Genomic DNA, 17,102 nt, shown 5'->3' on the forward strand with positions numbered 1-17,102 from the left:
CGAACCATCTAACGGCCCGGGGGGAGAATACCAGCCCCCTAGAGCTTCCAGCAAAATCAGGAATCACATTTAGTACAAGCTGGACAAAAAATAAGAGCAAAGCAAAAACCAAAAAACAAAGAAGCAGGACTTAGCTTAATTTTGCAAGATCCAGGACCAGCAGACAGGAGCAAACAGAAAGGAACTGATTACAACGATGCCAGGCACCAGACTGAGAATTCAGGAAGTTTATATAGCAACACCCCTGGACTAACGACCCAGGTGGGTGCCAAACTGAGGAAAGACAATCCCAGAGTCATATCACTAGTGACCACAAGAGGGAGCCAAAAATGTCTAATTCACAACAGGTTTGCACATTTTAGTAGTTACAAGATTTTTTGCAATATTGTTGCCCTCATATTACTAGAATTCCCAAGACTCTGCGTTCTTCCCTGACTACAGAGATTTGAGGTTGGGCAGAGTCTGTTGTGCTTCGGATGGTGTCCGCCACATAACTTCTGGAAGGTCTTATACTAAAGGATCGCATAAGCAATAGCAATGCGGGGTAATGGTGCTTCAGGCACATGAAAGCGTCGGCATTGGGCCGTCTACTTCTGTCCTTTGATATTTGCTTTCAGATTCTTAATGACTACTGGGTTATTTTTCTGCAAAATTGAGAGAAACGCGTCGTTATCTCCAGGACCCCAGGATCTCACATAACTGTAGAGTTCTCTCATTTTCTCTTGGCTGGTGTCTTTTTTTCGGATGATATCGTATTGTTCCTCTGTCAGTAACCCTTTATCCAAAAGATCGTCCAGAACTGAATCCACATCAGTGATGTTGTTAATTAACTTGTTTCGATTTTCAATCACAAAATGTTTCTTATCTGCAGTGAATATACAAGGATTGCGTCACTACAAGAAGACCTGATATTATCAAGGATTTCGATAGATATTTTTCAAAATCTGTGAACCTTAGGACATTACATGTAGAGAGGAGGGAACGAATCGCCATGTTGGGACTCTGCACCGTTCAGTGAGTTTTTGATCAATAAGTTATGTAATGTACTTTCTCAGGAGCACATCGCTCCTCTGCCTCTCCACATCCAACTGGGGGGCTGGTGCGCTCCTGAAGATTGACAGCTCAGGTCTGCAGCGCAGTCACACTGATGATCTGAGCTGTATGTTCTCCCATGTAGATGGCAGAAGTAGTTTTGCCTCTGCAGCATTGGAGATTGTGCAGCCATCGTCAGATGCAAAGAGCTTGTAAGCACTGTGCTCCTATACTAGGAAACTGACCATCTCTGATAGCTACCATTGCGGTCTAGGTAATGAACAGTAAACGCTAAAATTAAAAATCCCACTTTCTCGAGAACAAAGAGGATTTTTAATAAGAGGAAAGTTGCAAAGTTTGTTGTTTTTACAAGCACTTTGCAACTTTAAGCATCAGCATTTTCAGAGACATTTCTCATATAACTTCCACTACAATAGCTCCCACCAGAAAACCTCAGACACTGAAAGACAATGCAGCTGCTCGACGTCTCTGCTTAAAACTGTTCCCCATGAGCCAACAGTGGTGGAGTCAGAAGGAACTTTGTGAGTGGAGCTAGTGCACAATGCGCTCCCGGCCCACAGATGAAGACAGAAACAGCAGCCCCCGTGTCTCCTGTGATGTATATGCTCCAGCCCAATGTCTCCTGTGATGTACATGCTCCAGCCCAATGTCTCCTGTGATGTATATGCTCCAGCCCAATGTCTCCTGTGATGTACATGCTCCAGCCCAATGTCTCCTGTGACGTACGTGCTCCAGCCCAATGTCTCCTGTGATGGATGCTCCAGCCCAATGTCTCCTGTGATGTATATGCTCCAGCCCAATGTCTCCTGTGATATATGCTCCAGCCCAATGTCTCCTGTGATGTATATGCTCCAGCCCAATGTCTCCTGTGATGTATATGCTCCAGCCCAATGTCTCCTGTGATGGATACTCCAGCCCAATGTCTCCTGTGTTGTATGCTCCAGCCCAATGTCTCCTGTGATGTATGCTCCAGCCCAATGTCTCCTGTGATGGATGCTCCAGCCCAATGTCTCCTGTGATGGATGCTCCAGCCCAATGTCTCCTGTGATGTATATGCTCCAGCCCAATGTCTACTGTGATGTATATGCTCCAGCCCAATGTCTCCTGTGACGTATGTGCTCCAGCCCAATGTCTCCTGTGACGTATGTGCTCCAGCCCAATGTCTCCTGTGATGTATGCTCCAGCCCAATGTCTCCTGTGATGTATGCTCCAGCCCAATGTCTCCTGTGACGTATGTGCTCCAGCCCAATGTCTCCTGTGATGTATATACTCCAGCCCAATGTCTACTGTGATGTATGCTCCAGCCCAATGTCTCCTGTGATGTATGCTCCAGCCCAATGTCTCCTGTGACGTATGTGCTCCAGCCCAATGTCTCCTGTGATGTATATTATGCTCCAGCCCAATGTCTCCTGTGATGTATATGCTCCAGCCCAATGTCTCCTGTGATGTATGCTCCAGCCCAATGTCTCCTTTGACGTACGTGCTCCAGCCCAATGTCTCCTGTGATGTATGCTCCAGCCCAATGTCTCCTGTGATGTATATGCTCCAGCCCAATGTCTCCTGTGATGTATATTATGCTCCAGCCCAATGTCTCCTGTGATGTATATGCTCCAGCCCAATGTCTCCTGTGATGTATATTATGCTCCAGCCCAATGTCTCCTGTGATGTATATGCTCCAGCCCAATGTCTCCTGTGATGTATATTATGCTCCAGCCCAATGTCTCCTGTGATGTATGCTCCAGCCCAATGTCTCCTGTGATGTATATTATGCTCCAGCCCAATGTCTCCTGTGATGTATGCTCCAGCCCAATGTCTCCTGTGATGTATGCTCCAGCCCAATGTCTCCTTTGACGTACGTGCTCCAGCCCAATGTCTCCTGTGATGTATATTATGCTCCAGCCCAATATCTCCTGTGATGTATATGCTCCAGCCCAATGTCTCCTGTGATGTATATGCTCCAGCCCAATGTCTCCTGTGATGTATATGCTCCAGCCCCAGTATGTCCTATATTATGTACATACAGAAGTCCCGGCGTCTCCTATGTGACATATATACTGCAGTCCCAGCATTTCCTGTGATGTATATGTTCCTGCTCCAACGTCCCCAATGTGATGAATACACAGCAGCCCCACTGTCTCATATGTGATGTATATACAGCAATCCCAGCATCTCCTATGTGACAAATATACTCCAGTCCCAGAGTCTCTTATATGATGTGTATGCTCCTGCCGCAGTGTCTCCTATCTATCTATATATCTAATATATAAAGCTGAATGTGTGTGTGTGTGTGTATGTATGTATGTATGTATGTCCGGGATTGGCATCTGAACCGTAGCAGCTACAGCCACAAAATTTTGCACAGTCACACGTCTGGACCCCGAGAGCGTCATAGGCTATGTTGTGAGGTGAAATTTTAACCCCGCGCTTTCCAATTCACCAAACAATTTTGCCCCTATCTACATAATGGGGAAAAAGTGAAAGGAAAAGTGTTGGAGGCGTCGCAGCTACAGGCACAAAATTTTGCACAGTCACACGTCTGGACCCTGAGAGCGTCAAAGCTATATTGTGAGGTGAAATTTTAACCCCGCGCTTTCCAATTCACCAAACAATTTTGCCCCTATCTACATAATGGGGAAAAAATGAAAGGAAAAGTGTTGGAGGCAAATTAACAGCTGCCAGATGTGAACAAGGGGGACTTAAAGAATGACAGCGATGGCACCAAAGAGTATATACTGTACAGTTGCTAAGGTGGGGCCCCAACATGGGATAATCACACCACCACGGGGATATGAACACACACACAAAATGCGCCACACACTACCACGTGCTCGAACACATATACCACCCTCAGTGCACATTTCACCACACATACACCAACCTCGCCACATAAAAGTAGAAACACAAAAGTCGCCGCTCAAAACTCGCCACGCGCAAAACTCTCCACATGCAAAACTCGCCACACGTGCAAAACTCGCCACACGCAAAACTTGCACACGCAGAAAAATTGCCACACGCAGAAAAATTACCACATGCACAAAAGTTGCAACACATGCAAAAGTTGCCTCACACAAAACTTGCACATACTCAAAAGGCACCACACATAAAACTCGCCACGCGCAAAACTCGCCATGCGCAAAACTTGCTGCACACAACTTGCTACACTAACCTGTCACATGCAACTCGACACACAAAAAGTTGCTACACGCATGTCGCCACACAAAACTCATCTCACAAAAGTCCCTACATGCATGTCGCCACACGCAACTCAACACACACAACTTGACACACGAAACTCGCCCTAAAACACACACAAGTCTGGTATCCTTCAAAAATAAAAATCTGATTAATAAGCAGACAAACTACAAGAGCAACAAATGTACCATATAGGAATCCGGCAGCTGTCAGTCACATGACCAGTCTATTATGTGTATGTGTGAGCTAATATATACTGCCAGGGGGTGGGCTTACTGTTGGCTGGGGATTTATCAGGCTGCCATTTTAGCTTACAAATACTGAGGTAAAAATACTGACCAAATAACGTGTGAACGAGGGCTAATACAGGAGATGACATACAGCTATATACTATATACAGGAGATGACACACAGGTATATACTATTTACAGGGGAGATGACACACAGGTATATACTATATACAGGAGGAGATGACACACAGATATATACTATATACAGGAGAGATGACACACAGGTATATACTATATAGAGGAGGAGATGACATACAGGTACATACTACATACAGGAGGAGATGACATACAGGTATATACTATATACAGGAGGAGATGACACACAGGTATATACTATATACAGGAGCAGATTACCTACAGGTATATAGTATATACAGGAGGAGATGACACAGGTATATGCTATGTATAGGAGGAGATGACATACAGGTATATACTATATACAGGAGATGACACACAGATATATACTATATATAGGTGAGATGACACACAGGTATATACTATATACAGGAGATTACATACAGGTATATCTAATATATAAAGCTGAATGTGTGTATGTATGTATGTGTGTATGTCCGGGATTGGCATCTGTACCGTCGCAGCTACAGCCACAAAATTTTGCACAGTCACACGTCTGGACCCCGAGAGCGTCATAGGCTATGTTGTGAGGTGAAATTTTAACCCCGCGCGTTCCAATTCACCAAACAATTTTGCTCCTATCTACATAATGGGGAAAAAGTGAAGGGAAAAGTGTTGGAGGAAAATTGACAGCTGCCAGATGTGAACAATGAGGACTTAAAGAATGAGAGCGATGGCGACAAAGAGTATATACCGTACAGTTGCTAAGGTGGGGCCCCGACATGGGATACTCACCACACACGGGGATATGAACACAAACACAAAATGCGCCACACACTACCACGTGCTTGAACACATATACCACCCTCAGCACACATTTCACCACACACACACACCAACCTCGCCACATAAAAGTCGAAACACAAAAGTCACCACTCAAAACTCGCTACATGCAAAACTCGCCATATGCAAAACTAGGCTCACGCAAAACTCGCCACACGTGCAAAACTCACCTCATGGAAAACTCACCTCATGCAAAACTTGCACACACAGAAAAATTGCCACATGTACAAAAGTTGCACCACATGCAAAAGTTGCCTCACACAAAACTTGCACATACTCAAAATGCACCACACATAAAACTCGCCACGCGCAAAACTCGCCATGCACAAATCTTGCTGCACACAACTTGCTACACTAACCTGTCACATGCAACTCAACACACAAAATGTTGCTACACGCATGTCGCCACACAAAACTCATCTCACAAAAGTCGCTACATGCATGTCGCCACACGCAACTCAACACACACAACTTGACACATAAAACTCGCCCTAAAACACACACAAGTCTGGTATTGTCCTTCAAAAATAAAAAGCAAACTACAAGAGCAACAAATGTACCATATAGGAAATACGGCAGCTGTCAGTCACATGACCTGTCTATTATGTGTATGTGTGAGCTAATATATACTGCCAGGGGGGAGGGCTTCCTGTTGGCTGGGGATTTATCAGGCTGCCAATAGCAACCAATCACAGCTCAGCTTCTATTTTGCTACAGTTAATTAACCTGAGCTCTGATTGGTTAATATAGGCAACAAAGACATTCTCAGTATAACAAAGCTAATATATGTTGTGAAATGCTTCTATTTGCTTAGTTTTTGCCTTTTAATAATTACATTTCTATCTATTTGTTTTGTGGTTTTTGTGTGCAGAATAAATTTTTGTTAACACATTCTATTTTGCTAACAGCAGTCATTAACCCGGGCGAAGCCGGGTAGTACAGCTAGTATATATATATATATATATATATATATATATATATATATATAATCGTCTAAGGTCCATTTCCGTCTGTTTGTCTGTAACGGAAATCCTGCGTCGCTGATTGGTCACACCCGGCCGCGCATGACCAATCAGCGAAGCGGTGTTTAAATTCCGTGCCAATATCGCTGATTGGTAGCGGCCGGCTGGTGCGACCAATCAGCGACACAGGATTTCCGTTATAGACAAACAGACAAACAGACTGTAACAGAAATCCCGCGGAATTGGTAGCGGCCAGCTGGTGCGACCAATCAGCGACGCAGGATTTCCGTTACAGACAAACAAACAGACTGTAACAGAAATCCTGCGTCGTTGATTGTTCGCGACCGGATGGCCGCGACCAATCAGCGACAGGCTTTGCTATTGATGCTGCCTATGCAGCATCAATAGTAAAAAGATATAATGTTAAAAATAATTTAAAAAATAAAAAATCGTGCTATTCTCACCTTCTGGCAGCCCCCGAAGCCTTGCCCATCCTCGCGATGCTCCCGGCAGCTCCGTTCCCAGTGATGCTTTGCGAAATGACCCCAGATGATGTAGGATCATGCGAGACCGCTACGTCATCACGGGTTATTGCCGCAAAGCATCGCTGGGAACGGACCTGGCAAGAGCATCGCTAACTCCTGGGCTGAATCCGGGGGCCGCCGGAAGGTGAGTATATAACTATTTTTTATTTTAATTATTTTTTTAATGGATATGGTGCCCACACTGCTATATACTACGTGGCTATGCTATATACTACGTGGGCTGTGCTATATGCTATGTGGGCTGTGTTATATGCTACATGGCTGTGCTATATACTACGTGGCTGTGCTATATGCTACGTGGCTGTGCTGTATGCTACGTGGGCTGTTGTATGCTATGTGGCTGTGCAATATACTACGTGGCTGTGCTATATACTACGTGGGCTTTTATATGCTACGTGGCTGTGCTATATACTACGTGGCTGTGTCACATACTACGTGGCTGTGCTATATACTACGTGGGCTGTTATATGCTACGTGGGCTGTGCTATATGCTATGTGGTTGTGTTATATGCTACGTGGCTGTGCTATAAACTACGTGACTGTGCTATATGCTGTGTGGGCTGTGTTATATGCTACGTGGCTGTGCCATATACTACGTGACTGTGTTATATACTTCATGGGCTGTTATATGCTACGTGGCTGTGCTATATACTAGGTGGGCTGTGTTATATTCTACGTGGCTGTGCTATATACTACGTGGGCTGTGTTATATGCTACGTGGCTGTGCTATATACTACGTGGGCTGTTATATGCTACTACTGTCAAGGAAGGCCACCAAAAGGACCTAGCCACCAAATCTCTGGTACCGAAAATCCCAGGGTGACCAGCCAACACCGAACAATGAACCTCAGAAATTACCCTGCTAGTCCATCTATCAGGAACAAACAGCTTCCCCACAGGACAGCGGTCAGGTTTATCAGCCTGAAACTCCTGAAGTACCCGCCGCAAATCAGGGGAGATGGCAGAAAGAATCACCCCCTCCTTGAGAATCCCAGCCGGCTCAAGAACTCTCGGAGAATCAGGCAAAAAACTCCTAGAAAGGGCATCAGCCTTCACATTCTTAGATCCCGGAATATACGAGACCACAAAATCAAAACGGGAGAAAAACAGAGACCACCGAGCTTGTCCAGGATTCAACCGCTTAGCAGACTCGAGATAAATCATATTCTTATGATCAGTCAAGACCACAACGCGGTGCTTGGCTCCCTCAAGCCAATGTCGCCACTCCTCAAATGCCCACTTCATAGCCAACAACTCCCGATTGCCGACATCATAATTGCGCTCAGCAGGCGAAAACTTTCTGGAGAAGAAAGCACATGGTTTCATCAAAGAGCCATCAGAATTTCTCTGAGACAAAACGGCCCCTGCCCCAATCTCAGAAGCGTCAACCTCAACCTGAAAAGGGAGAGAAACATCCGGCTGACGCAACACAGGGGCAGAAGTAAAACGACGTTTAAGCTCCTGAAAGACAGAAACGGCCTCAGAGGACCAATTCATCACCTCAGCGCCCTTCCTCGTCAAATCGGTCAGAGGCTTCACCACACTAGAAAAATTAGCAATAAAGCGGCGATAAAAATTAGCAAAGCCCAAAAATTTTTGAAGGCTCTTTACAGATGTGGGTTGAGTCCAATCATGAATGGCCTGGACTTTAACAGGGTCCATTTCAATAGCCGAGGGAGAAAAAATGAAACCCAAAAAAGAAACTTTCTGAACTTCAAAGAGGCACTTAGACCCTTTCACAAACAACGCATTAGCACGAAGGACCTGAAATACCATCCTGACCTGCTTCACATGAGACTCCCAATCATCGGAAAAAAACAAAATATCATCCAAATACACAATTATGAATTTATCCAGATAATTCCGGAAGATATCATGCATGAAGGACTGAAATACCGATGGAGCATTAGAGAGCCCGAAAGGCATCACAAGATACTCAAAATGGCCTTCGGGCGTATTAAATGCTGTTTTCCATTCATCACTTTGTTTAATACGCACGAGATTATACGCCCCTCGAAGGTCGATTTTAGTAAACCAACTAGCCCCCTTAATCCGAGCAAACAAATCAGAAAGCAAAGGTAAAGGGTACTGGAATTTGACCGTGATCTTATTGATAAGGCGATAATCTATACAGGGCCTCAAGGAGCCATCCTTCTTGGCAACAAAAAAGAACCCCGCTCCCAACGGTGACGAAGACGGGCGAATATGCCCCTTCTCCAAGGACTCCTTTACATAACTCCGCATAGCGGCATGCTCTGGCACAGACAGATTGAAAAGTCGGCCCTTAGGGAACTTACAGCCAGGAATCAAATCACAGTCCCTATGAGGAGGCAGGGAACTGGACTTGGGCTCATCAAATATATCCTGGAAATCCGACAAAAACTCAGGAACTTCAGAAGAAGGGGACGAGGAAATGGACATCAAAGGAATATCACTATGTATCCCCTGACAACCCCAACCAGTCACAGACATAGATCTCCAATCCAGCACTGGATTATGTACCTGTAACCATGGAAACCCAGCACAACAACATCATGCAAATTATGCAACACCAAAAAGCGAATATTTTCCTGATGTGCTGAAGCCATGTACATGGTTAACTGTGTCCAGTACTGAGGTTTATTCTTGGCCAATGGTGTAGCATCAATCCCCCTTAAGGGAATAGGGCTCCGCAAAGGCTCCAAGGAAAAACCACAGCGCTTGGCAAATTCTAAGTCCATTAAGTTCAGGGCAGCGCCAGAATCCACAAATGCCATAACAGAAAAGGACGACAATGAGCAAATCAGGGTAACAGACAAAAGAAATTTAGGCTGTACAGTACTAATGGTAACAGACCTAGGGACCCTCTTAGTACGCTTAGGGCAATCAGAAATAGCATGAGTAGAATCACCGCAGTAAAAACACAGGCCATTCTGACGTCTGAATTTCTGCCTTTCTGCTCTAGTCAAAATCCGATCAAATTGCATAGGCTCAGGACTCTGCTCAGAGGACACCGCCATATGGTGCACCACCTTGCGCTCGCGCAGGCGCCGATCAATCTGAATGGCCAAAGACATTGACTCATTCAGACCAGCAGGCGTGGGAAACCCCACCATAACATCTTTAAGGGCTTCAGAAAGACCCTTTCTGAAAATCGCTGCCAGGGCACACTCATTCCATTTTGTGAGCACAGACCACTTTCTAAATTTCTGGCAGTATACTTCTGCTGCTTCCTGACCCTGACACAGAGCCAGCAAAGTTTTTTCTGCCTGATCCACAGAATTAGGCTCGTCATACAGCAATCCGAGCGCTTGAAAAAATGCATCAACATTGAGCAATGCAGGATTTCCTGGCTCAAGGGAGAATGCCCAGTCCTGCGGGTCGCCACGCAGCAAAGAAATAACAATCTTCACCTGCTGAATGGGGTCACCAGAGGAACGGGGTCTCAGAGCAAAAAACAATCTGCAATTATTTTTAAAGTTCAGAAATTTAGATCTATCCCCAGAAAATAAATCAGGAATAGGAATTCTAGTCTGTAATACCGGAGTCTGGACAACATAACCTTGGATACCCTGTACCCTTGCAGCGAGTTGATCCACGCGCAAGGACAGACCCTGAACCTCCATATCAGTACCAAAATCCTGAACCACCCAGAGATTAAGGGGAAAAAAAGACAAAACAAGCTACAAAGGAAAAAAAAATGACTCAGAACTTTCTTTTCCCTCTTTTGAGATGCATTTAACACATTGTGGGCCAGCTGTACTGTTATGACCTGGTGGTTAAGAGGCCACACTGATATGACCTGGTGGCTAAAACGCAACATGGGACGAGCTCTGAGGAGGTGGTATCTCTACTGACCGCAGTCCCTAATCCTAACAACAACACTAGTAATAGCCGTGGGATGTTCCTGACTCTCCCTAGACACCTCTTCACAGCCTAAGAATTAACTACCCCTAAAGAAGGAAATAGAAAGCTATGTTGCCTCAGAGAAAACCCCAAAAGGAAAGATAGCCCCCCACAAATATTGACTGTGAGTGGAGAGGGAAATGACATACACAGAAATGAAATCAGTTTTCAGCAAAGGAGGCCAATACTAAACTTGATAGACAGAGAGAAAAGGATACTGTGCGGTCAGTATTAAAAACTACAAAAATCCACGCAGAGTTTACAAAAATGAACTCCACACCGACTCACGGTGTGGAGGGGCAAATCTGCTTCCCAGAGTTTCCAGCTAGCCTGAATATGACATAGTGACTAGCTGGACAAAAAGAGACATATTTGCAAAGCAATAGAGTACAACGCAAATGGACAAACAAGAACTGACAAACAAGAACTAGCAGAAACTTATCTTTTGCTGACAAGGACAGGCCAAATGAGAAATCCAAGGAGAGAACAAAATCCAACCTAAGACATGGACTGCTGGCATGAACTAAAGCCCAGAGCAGGTTTAAATAACAAACCCAGGCAAGGCGATCAGTGATGGCAGCTGCTACAGCTACGTAAAGGAGCAGCAGTTCCACTCGAAACCACCAGAGGGAGCCCAAGGGCAGAACTCACAAAAATACCATTAGCAACCACAGGAGGGAGCTCCAGAACAGAATTCACAACATACTACATGGGCTGTGCTATATGCTACGTGGGCTGTGCAATATACTACGTGGGCTGTGCAATATACTACATGGGCTGTGCTATATGCTACGTGGGCTGTAATATACTACCTTTACTGAGCAAGTCCTGTCATACATATTCTAGAATACCCGATGCGTTAGAATCGGGCCACCATCTAGTGTATTGTATATCTCTCTTATGATGTATACAGCATTTTCAGTGTCTCCTATGTGATGTATACAGCAGATCTTCCACTGCTTGAGGTCTATAAATGTAACATGAGCAGTGATGACTTTCCTCCTGTGAGGAGACCTGCAATGTAATATACATCTGTGTTCAGTACATCTTACTGCTCTGAGTCCTTTACAAAACTTGTAATCGCAAAGAGTCTCCTGTGTTCCAGACCAACGCAAATCTGGAAAAGCGGCTGCAAGTAGCGACATCATCCATACCACCTACCATCACAGCCGCACCAAGAGAAGCAGCTCCAGCCATCACATTGGGGGGGGGAGGTAATTAATTGTTTGACAAAATAAAGCAGGATCATATTCAAGTTAATAATTTTCTGTGCCCCCCGAATGATGGTACAAATACCCGAATGGCCCTTGGTAGAAAAAAGGTTCCTCACCCCTGTTTTTGAGCAACACCCTGTAGGACCCATTATTCACTGCACATTTTGGTGACCTTCTCAAAGATATTTGACTTTTATAAAAGGGTAAAAGTGATAATCCCATCTCGGTCTTTCATGCCTGAGACCGGAACAAGTCAGTCCAGTTGCCGACCACTGATGGTTCTGTGGAAGCTGCTGAGCGCGGCAGAGCTTCGCTGTCCTACCTCCAATTTGTCGTATTTCTAAACAGAGTAGCTCAGCCGCGCTCAGATGTTCCCGTAGCTCGTCTTAGGTGCCTGGATGGAGTAATTCTCATCTCTGTCATCACAGACTGAGATGTTAATGAGAGCTTCACACCGGCCAGTCACTTTAAGAAGAGTCTGGGCTCTGACAATAACGCGTCCTCCTATTTGTCTGATGGACATATCTGGCCGGGAAGCCTTTCCATGTTTATCCCTCTCCCGGGTCTAGAAGCAAAACACAACATAAAAACACTAATACAATGTGACAAACATGTAAAGTGACACAACGGTGATGTTCTTCCTTCGCTCAGGTCATTTACCGCTTGTCTTTGATTTTCTTGCTCTTTTTGGTTTCTCATCTTCCTCTCTCGGCTCCTCTGTTGCTCGTTTGCCGCCCGTGGCTCCACCGGAGGTTTCCGCTTTTACTGCTGACTGCTCAGTGGTTTTTGTCTCTGTAAAAACATAAATGCAACCTGCTCATAACTCCATGAATAACATCGTCATCTGCAGATATGTGTCCAGCAGAAGAGGTCACATCTGGGGAACGCCTGTAGATTAAGGGCCGTTAAAAGATCGGCGATCGGCTACGTGCAGACCGATCTGCTGACACTTCATTGCCTGTGCAGACAGTCTGACCTCACTTCTACGTGCACAGAATGGTCATAAGGAAAGTCGTTCTGTGTGCGTGGAACATTATGTGGTCGGCAGCACATCCCCCCCCCCCCCCCCATTTACACAGAACGTGCTGCCAAGAACCATGATGTGTAAACCAGCTTATAAATCGTTTTGGCCTGATGAATGAACATTTTGCTCTTTTGTTGGGTCACTGCCGACTTGTTTAGAAAGACCAATAATCGGGAAGGAGATTCCTTGAAATTCTCGTTTCTCAAATGGACCCTAAGAATGAAATTACATTTCCGTAATGTGAACACTGCGTGATCGTGACCATTATACCGCCGCTGATCAGCTGTTTAGGCCAGCCTAAGAGCGCTGTTTCCCAACTCTCTCCCTGTCCAAATGGAGTCAGTCCTGACCTACATCACTTTGTTATTCCGCACCACCCAATGCTGCACGGCTGGTTACCGCTTTTTGGTTTCCTTCTTCTCTTAGGTTTGGGTTGTTCTCCAGGTTCTTGGCTTGTCCCCGGCTCACATCCCGTATGAGCCTCCATAGGTTTCACGGTCACAGTCGGCTTAGAGATTTTTCCTACTTTCACGTTCTGCTTCTGATCCGCTCCGCTGACCAATTCACCACTAGTCCCAGAAGCTTCATGCATGAAATAGAAGAAACACAACAAATGTCATAACAAAGAAATCAACAATTTACACAAACCATGATTTGTCCTTGTTGTCGCTGGGTCCCGCACATCCACGTAACCCAGTTCCAGTCTTGGGCGCTGTTCACATTGCGTGTGAGTCCTTCGTCTACTAAACACATGGGGAGAGTGATCTGAAACATATGATTTGCACTAAACTCTCCTTTTTATTTACACCTCTTTTAAAGTCTATTTTATGTGTTCTCATTTATTTTATGTTTGTCGATAAGGGGGTGTTTTTTTTGTTTACCAGTTGATTATGGCCAATTTTTTTGCACAAATTTACTCAATTTTCCCTTCTCCTGGTGTAATTTTATGTACGCCTGAAATTTTTGTGCAAAAATTATTCAATATTTTCATAGAACATGCAACTATTTGCTCAAAGAAGGCACAAAAATGTAATCCACAACATTTTTTTTATTTTGTGCAAAATTTATCAACACCGTGCAAAATTTTGAAGAATTTGGAGCAAAAAAATGACAAGAAACACAAATAAAAGAAAGAGAAAAGTAACTTAAAAAAAAATGATAGTCTCAAACCCCGAAAGACCATGGATCGTGCTCCCCACCTTCTGGACCTTTCTTATGTTTGCCCCCAATTTCAATGGTCTAATATTACACTTACCGGCCTCTGATTTCTTTGGACGCTTCTTTACATTTTTATCTGGTGAGATAAAAGCAACACATTACCTTACTGCCATGTTGTGGTCCGGCAGATGGACCCCCAGTCGTCCCACGGTAGGAGGGTTGTATATGGGCTCACTACACTCTTACCAACATTGCGGACCGTTTCTAAGTGAACTCCATTGCCATATGCAACATGGTCCAGGACTGGGATAACGGTGACTGGCTGCCATTTACTACCCCTAACACTGTTGCAGTGAAGAAACCACCTAAACTGCAGGTTCACTGAGCTGATGCCTTGTTAAAATATGGTAATCTGTACTGCAATGTTATACTTTGCCCTCTATTTATATATATATATATATATATATATATATATATATATATATATATATATACTGAGACCACTGTACAACAGATCATGTACAGACCTTCAGGGAGAAGTGCCCGGGTCTATCATGCCCAGACAGGATGCCACTGGGCAGCTGAAGTGGAATATGACATGATGAGAAAGAAGAGCCTAAACAGTTAGCACACTGAGCTGCTGAGTCGTGGAGATAGCCTTAGCATGTATGGTCTTGCACAGAGAACTGGATTCTCCTGTGTTACTTCGTAGACAGAAGAGACACTTGGAGATGATCTGTCAAGCAGGAGAACATGTCTACATCACAGAAAGATAGCAAGTATGGGGCAACGCTTGACCACTGTTGTGGCATTCTAGGGAGCTAGTGAGGGTCAAAGAGGAACATGTAAGAAGCTCTATCATCTGAAGTTGATGTAGTCTGCCCAGGTGGAAGAGATAATTCCTCCTGGATGAAAGCGCTGCCATTACAGAGGAAGGGTGAAGATTGCCACCACAGAACGAGCACAGAGGCTTATTCTTGACTGTGAGACTTGTCACACAAGAAGTATTTGAGTGCTTATTCCTGAGAGATAAGATCCTGTGTGTGTGAGCGCAAAAACTGAAAGCGTGAGGGACAAGAGCGTGCACATTGCCAGACAAGAGGTGGCGCTGCTACCAAGAGAGGTGGCACTGCAGCCAAAAGAGGTGGCACTGCTGCCAAGAGAGGTGGCACTGCTGCCAAGAGAGGTGGCATTGCTGCCAAGAGAGGTGGCGCTGCTGCCAAGAGAGGTGGTGCTGCTGCCAAGAGAGGTGGCCCTGCTGCCAAGAGAGGTGGCACTGCTGCCAAGAGAGGTGGCACTGCTGCCAAGAGAGGTGGCACTGCTGCCAAGAGAGGTGGCGCTGCTGCCAAGAGAGGTGGTGCTGCTGCCAAGAGAGGTGGTACTGCTGCCAAGAGAGGTGGCGCTGCTGCCGAGAGAGGTGGCACTGCTGCCAAGAGAGGTGGTGCTGCTGCCAAGAGAGGTGGTGCTGCTGCCAAGAGAGGTGGTGCTGCTGCCAAGAGAGGTGGTACTGCTGCCAAGAGAGGTGGTGCTGCTGCCAAGAGAGGTGGTACTGCTGCCAAGAGAGGTGGTACTGCTACCAAGAGAGGTGGTGCTGCTGCCAAGAGAGGTGGTGCTGCTGCCAAGAGAGGTGGCACTGCAGCCAAAAGAGGTGGCACTGCTGCCAAGAGAGGTGGCGCTGCTGCCGAGAGGTGGCCATGAGAAGGGACCAAGCCCAGCATTAACGAGATTGTGTCTGTGTGAGGAGAGTGTTCTGAATGTTATCTTGTTGGAGCTCGTTGCCTCCAGCAGACATTGTGTAGAGAAATTTGTTTCCTTTCACTGAGTGAAATCCACTTGAACTATTGCAGACAGCCATCTACTTCACCGAATCAGAGTGAGGAGACCACTTCTCACCTCCTTGGAGATCTTTCTGAAGTTCGATCCTCATCTGATTTTTGTTCATGTTCTTCAGAACTTCTAAGACCTTTTTTGGCCCGTGCCTCACAGTGTAGGACTCTATGATGATGTCGGCCACCTCCATTGCAGTTTTCCCTTTGAGATCTTCCATCTGGATTTTGTTACATCCTTGAGGAGCTTGGAGACCACAGAGGGCCCCAATGAAGGCGTCTAGACCGGCATTAGTCAACTGTTTCAGATGTTTGGCCAGAATTTTTGCCGTATCTTTACCCATAGTTGAAAAATTACAAGTCCTGAAATCAGTAAAAAAAAAAAAAAATCAGCGTTCAGTAACTGAGGAGCACAGAAGAGAGAGGAACATTGCTCCACGAGACATCTGAGCGGGAAGGAAAAGCTCCGATGTTTTATCAATTGGAATTACTACACGTCTGGTGGAAATTCTCATTCACGTCCTAGAAGAAAAGTTACTTTGTAACACAGTGATAACTCTGAGTACAGATAATGTAGTAGATGTCACCGGCAGTCCTATGTAACACCACAGATAACACAGTGATAACTCTCTGAGTACAGATAATGTAGTAGATGTCACCTGCAGTCCTATGTAACACCACAGATAACACAGTGATAACTCTCTGAGTACAGATAATGTAGTAGATGTCACCTGCAGTCCTATGTAACACCACAGATAACACAGTGATAACTCTCTGAGTACAGATAATGTAGATGTCACCTGCAGTCCTATGTAACACCACAGATAACACAGTGATAACTCTCTGAGTACAGATAATGTAGTAGATGTCACCTGCAGTCCTATGTAACACCACAGATAACACAGTGATAACTCTCTGAGTACAGATAATGTAGATGTCACCTGCAGTCCTATGTAACACCACATATAACACAGTGATAACTCTCTGAGTACAGATAATGTAGTAGATCTTGCCTGCAGTCCTATGTAACACCAC

The 17,102-nt window shown here is 45.2% G+C and overlaps 1 protein-coding gene across 2 annotated transcripts; it reads right to left on the reverse strand.

Annotated features, from left to right (window-relative positions):
- Nucleotides 1-352: 352 nt before the first annotated feature.
- On the reverse strand, nucleotides 353-16,975 carry LOC143785183 (uncharacterized). 2 transcript variants are annotated; one of them, XM_077273892.1, is made up of 4 exons: nucleotides 16,135-16,975; nucleotides 13,483-14,377; nucleotides 12,720-12,851; nucleotides 353-865 (listed from the first exon to the last, which is right to left on the reverse strand). In XM_077273892.1, the coding sequence occupies exons 2-4, from the start codon at nucleotides 13,673-13,675 to the stop codon at nucleotides 588-590; spliced, it is 603 nt and encodes a 200-aa protein (XP_077130007.1). In that variant the 5' UTR covers nucleotides 13,676-14,377; nucleotides 16,135-16,975; the 3' UTR covers nucleotides 353-587. The 2 variants fall into 2 exon arrangements, with proteins under 2 accessions (XP_077130007.1, XP_077130008.1); XM_077273893.1 differs by lacking the exon at nucleotides 353-865 and adding an exon at nucleotides 11,918-12,624.
- Between the last annotated feature and the right edge of the window lie 127 nt (nucleotides 16,976-17,102).

This window comes from Ranitomeya variabilis, chromosome 7, assembly GCF_051348905.1.
Source record: "Ranitomeya variabilis isolate aRanVar5 chromosome 7, aRanVar5.hap1, whole genome shotgun sequence".
NCBI classification, from domain to species: Eukaryota; Metazoa; Chordata; class Amphibia; order Anura; family Dendrobatidae; genus Ranitomeya; species Ranitomeya variabilis.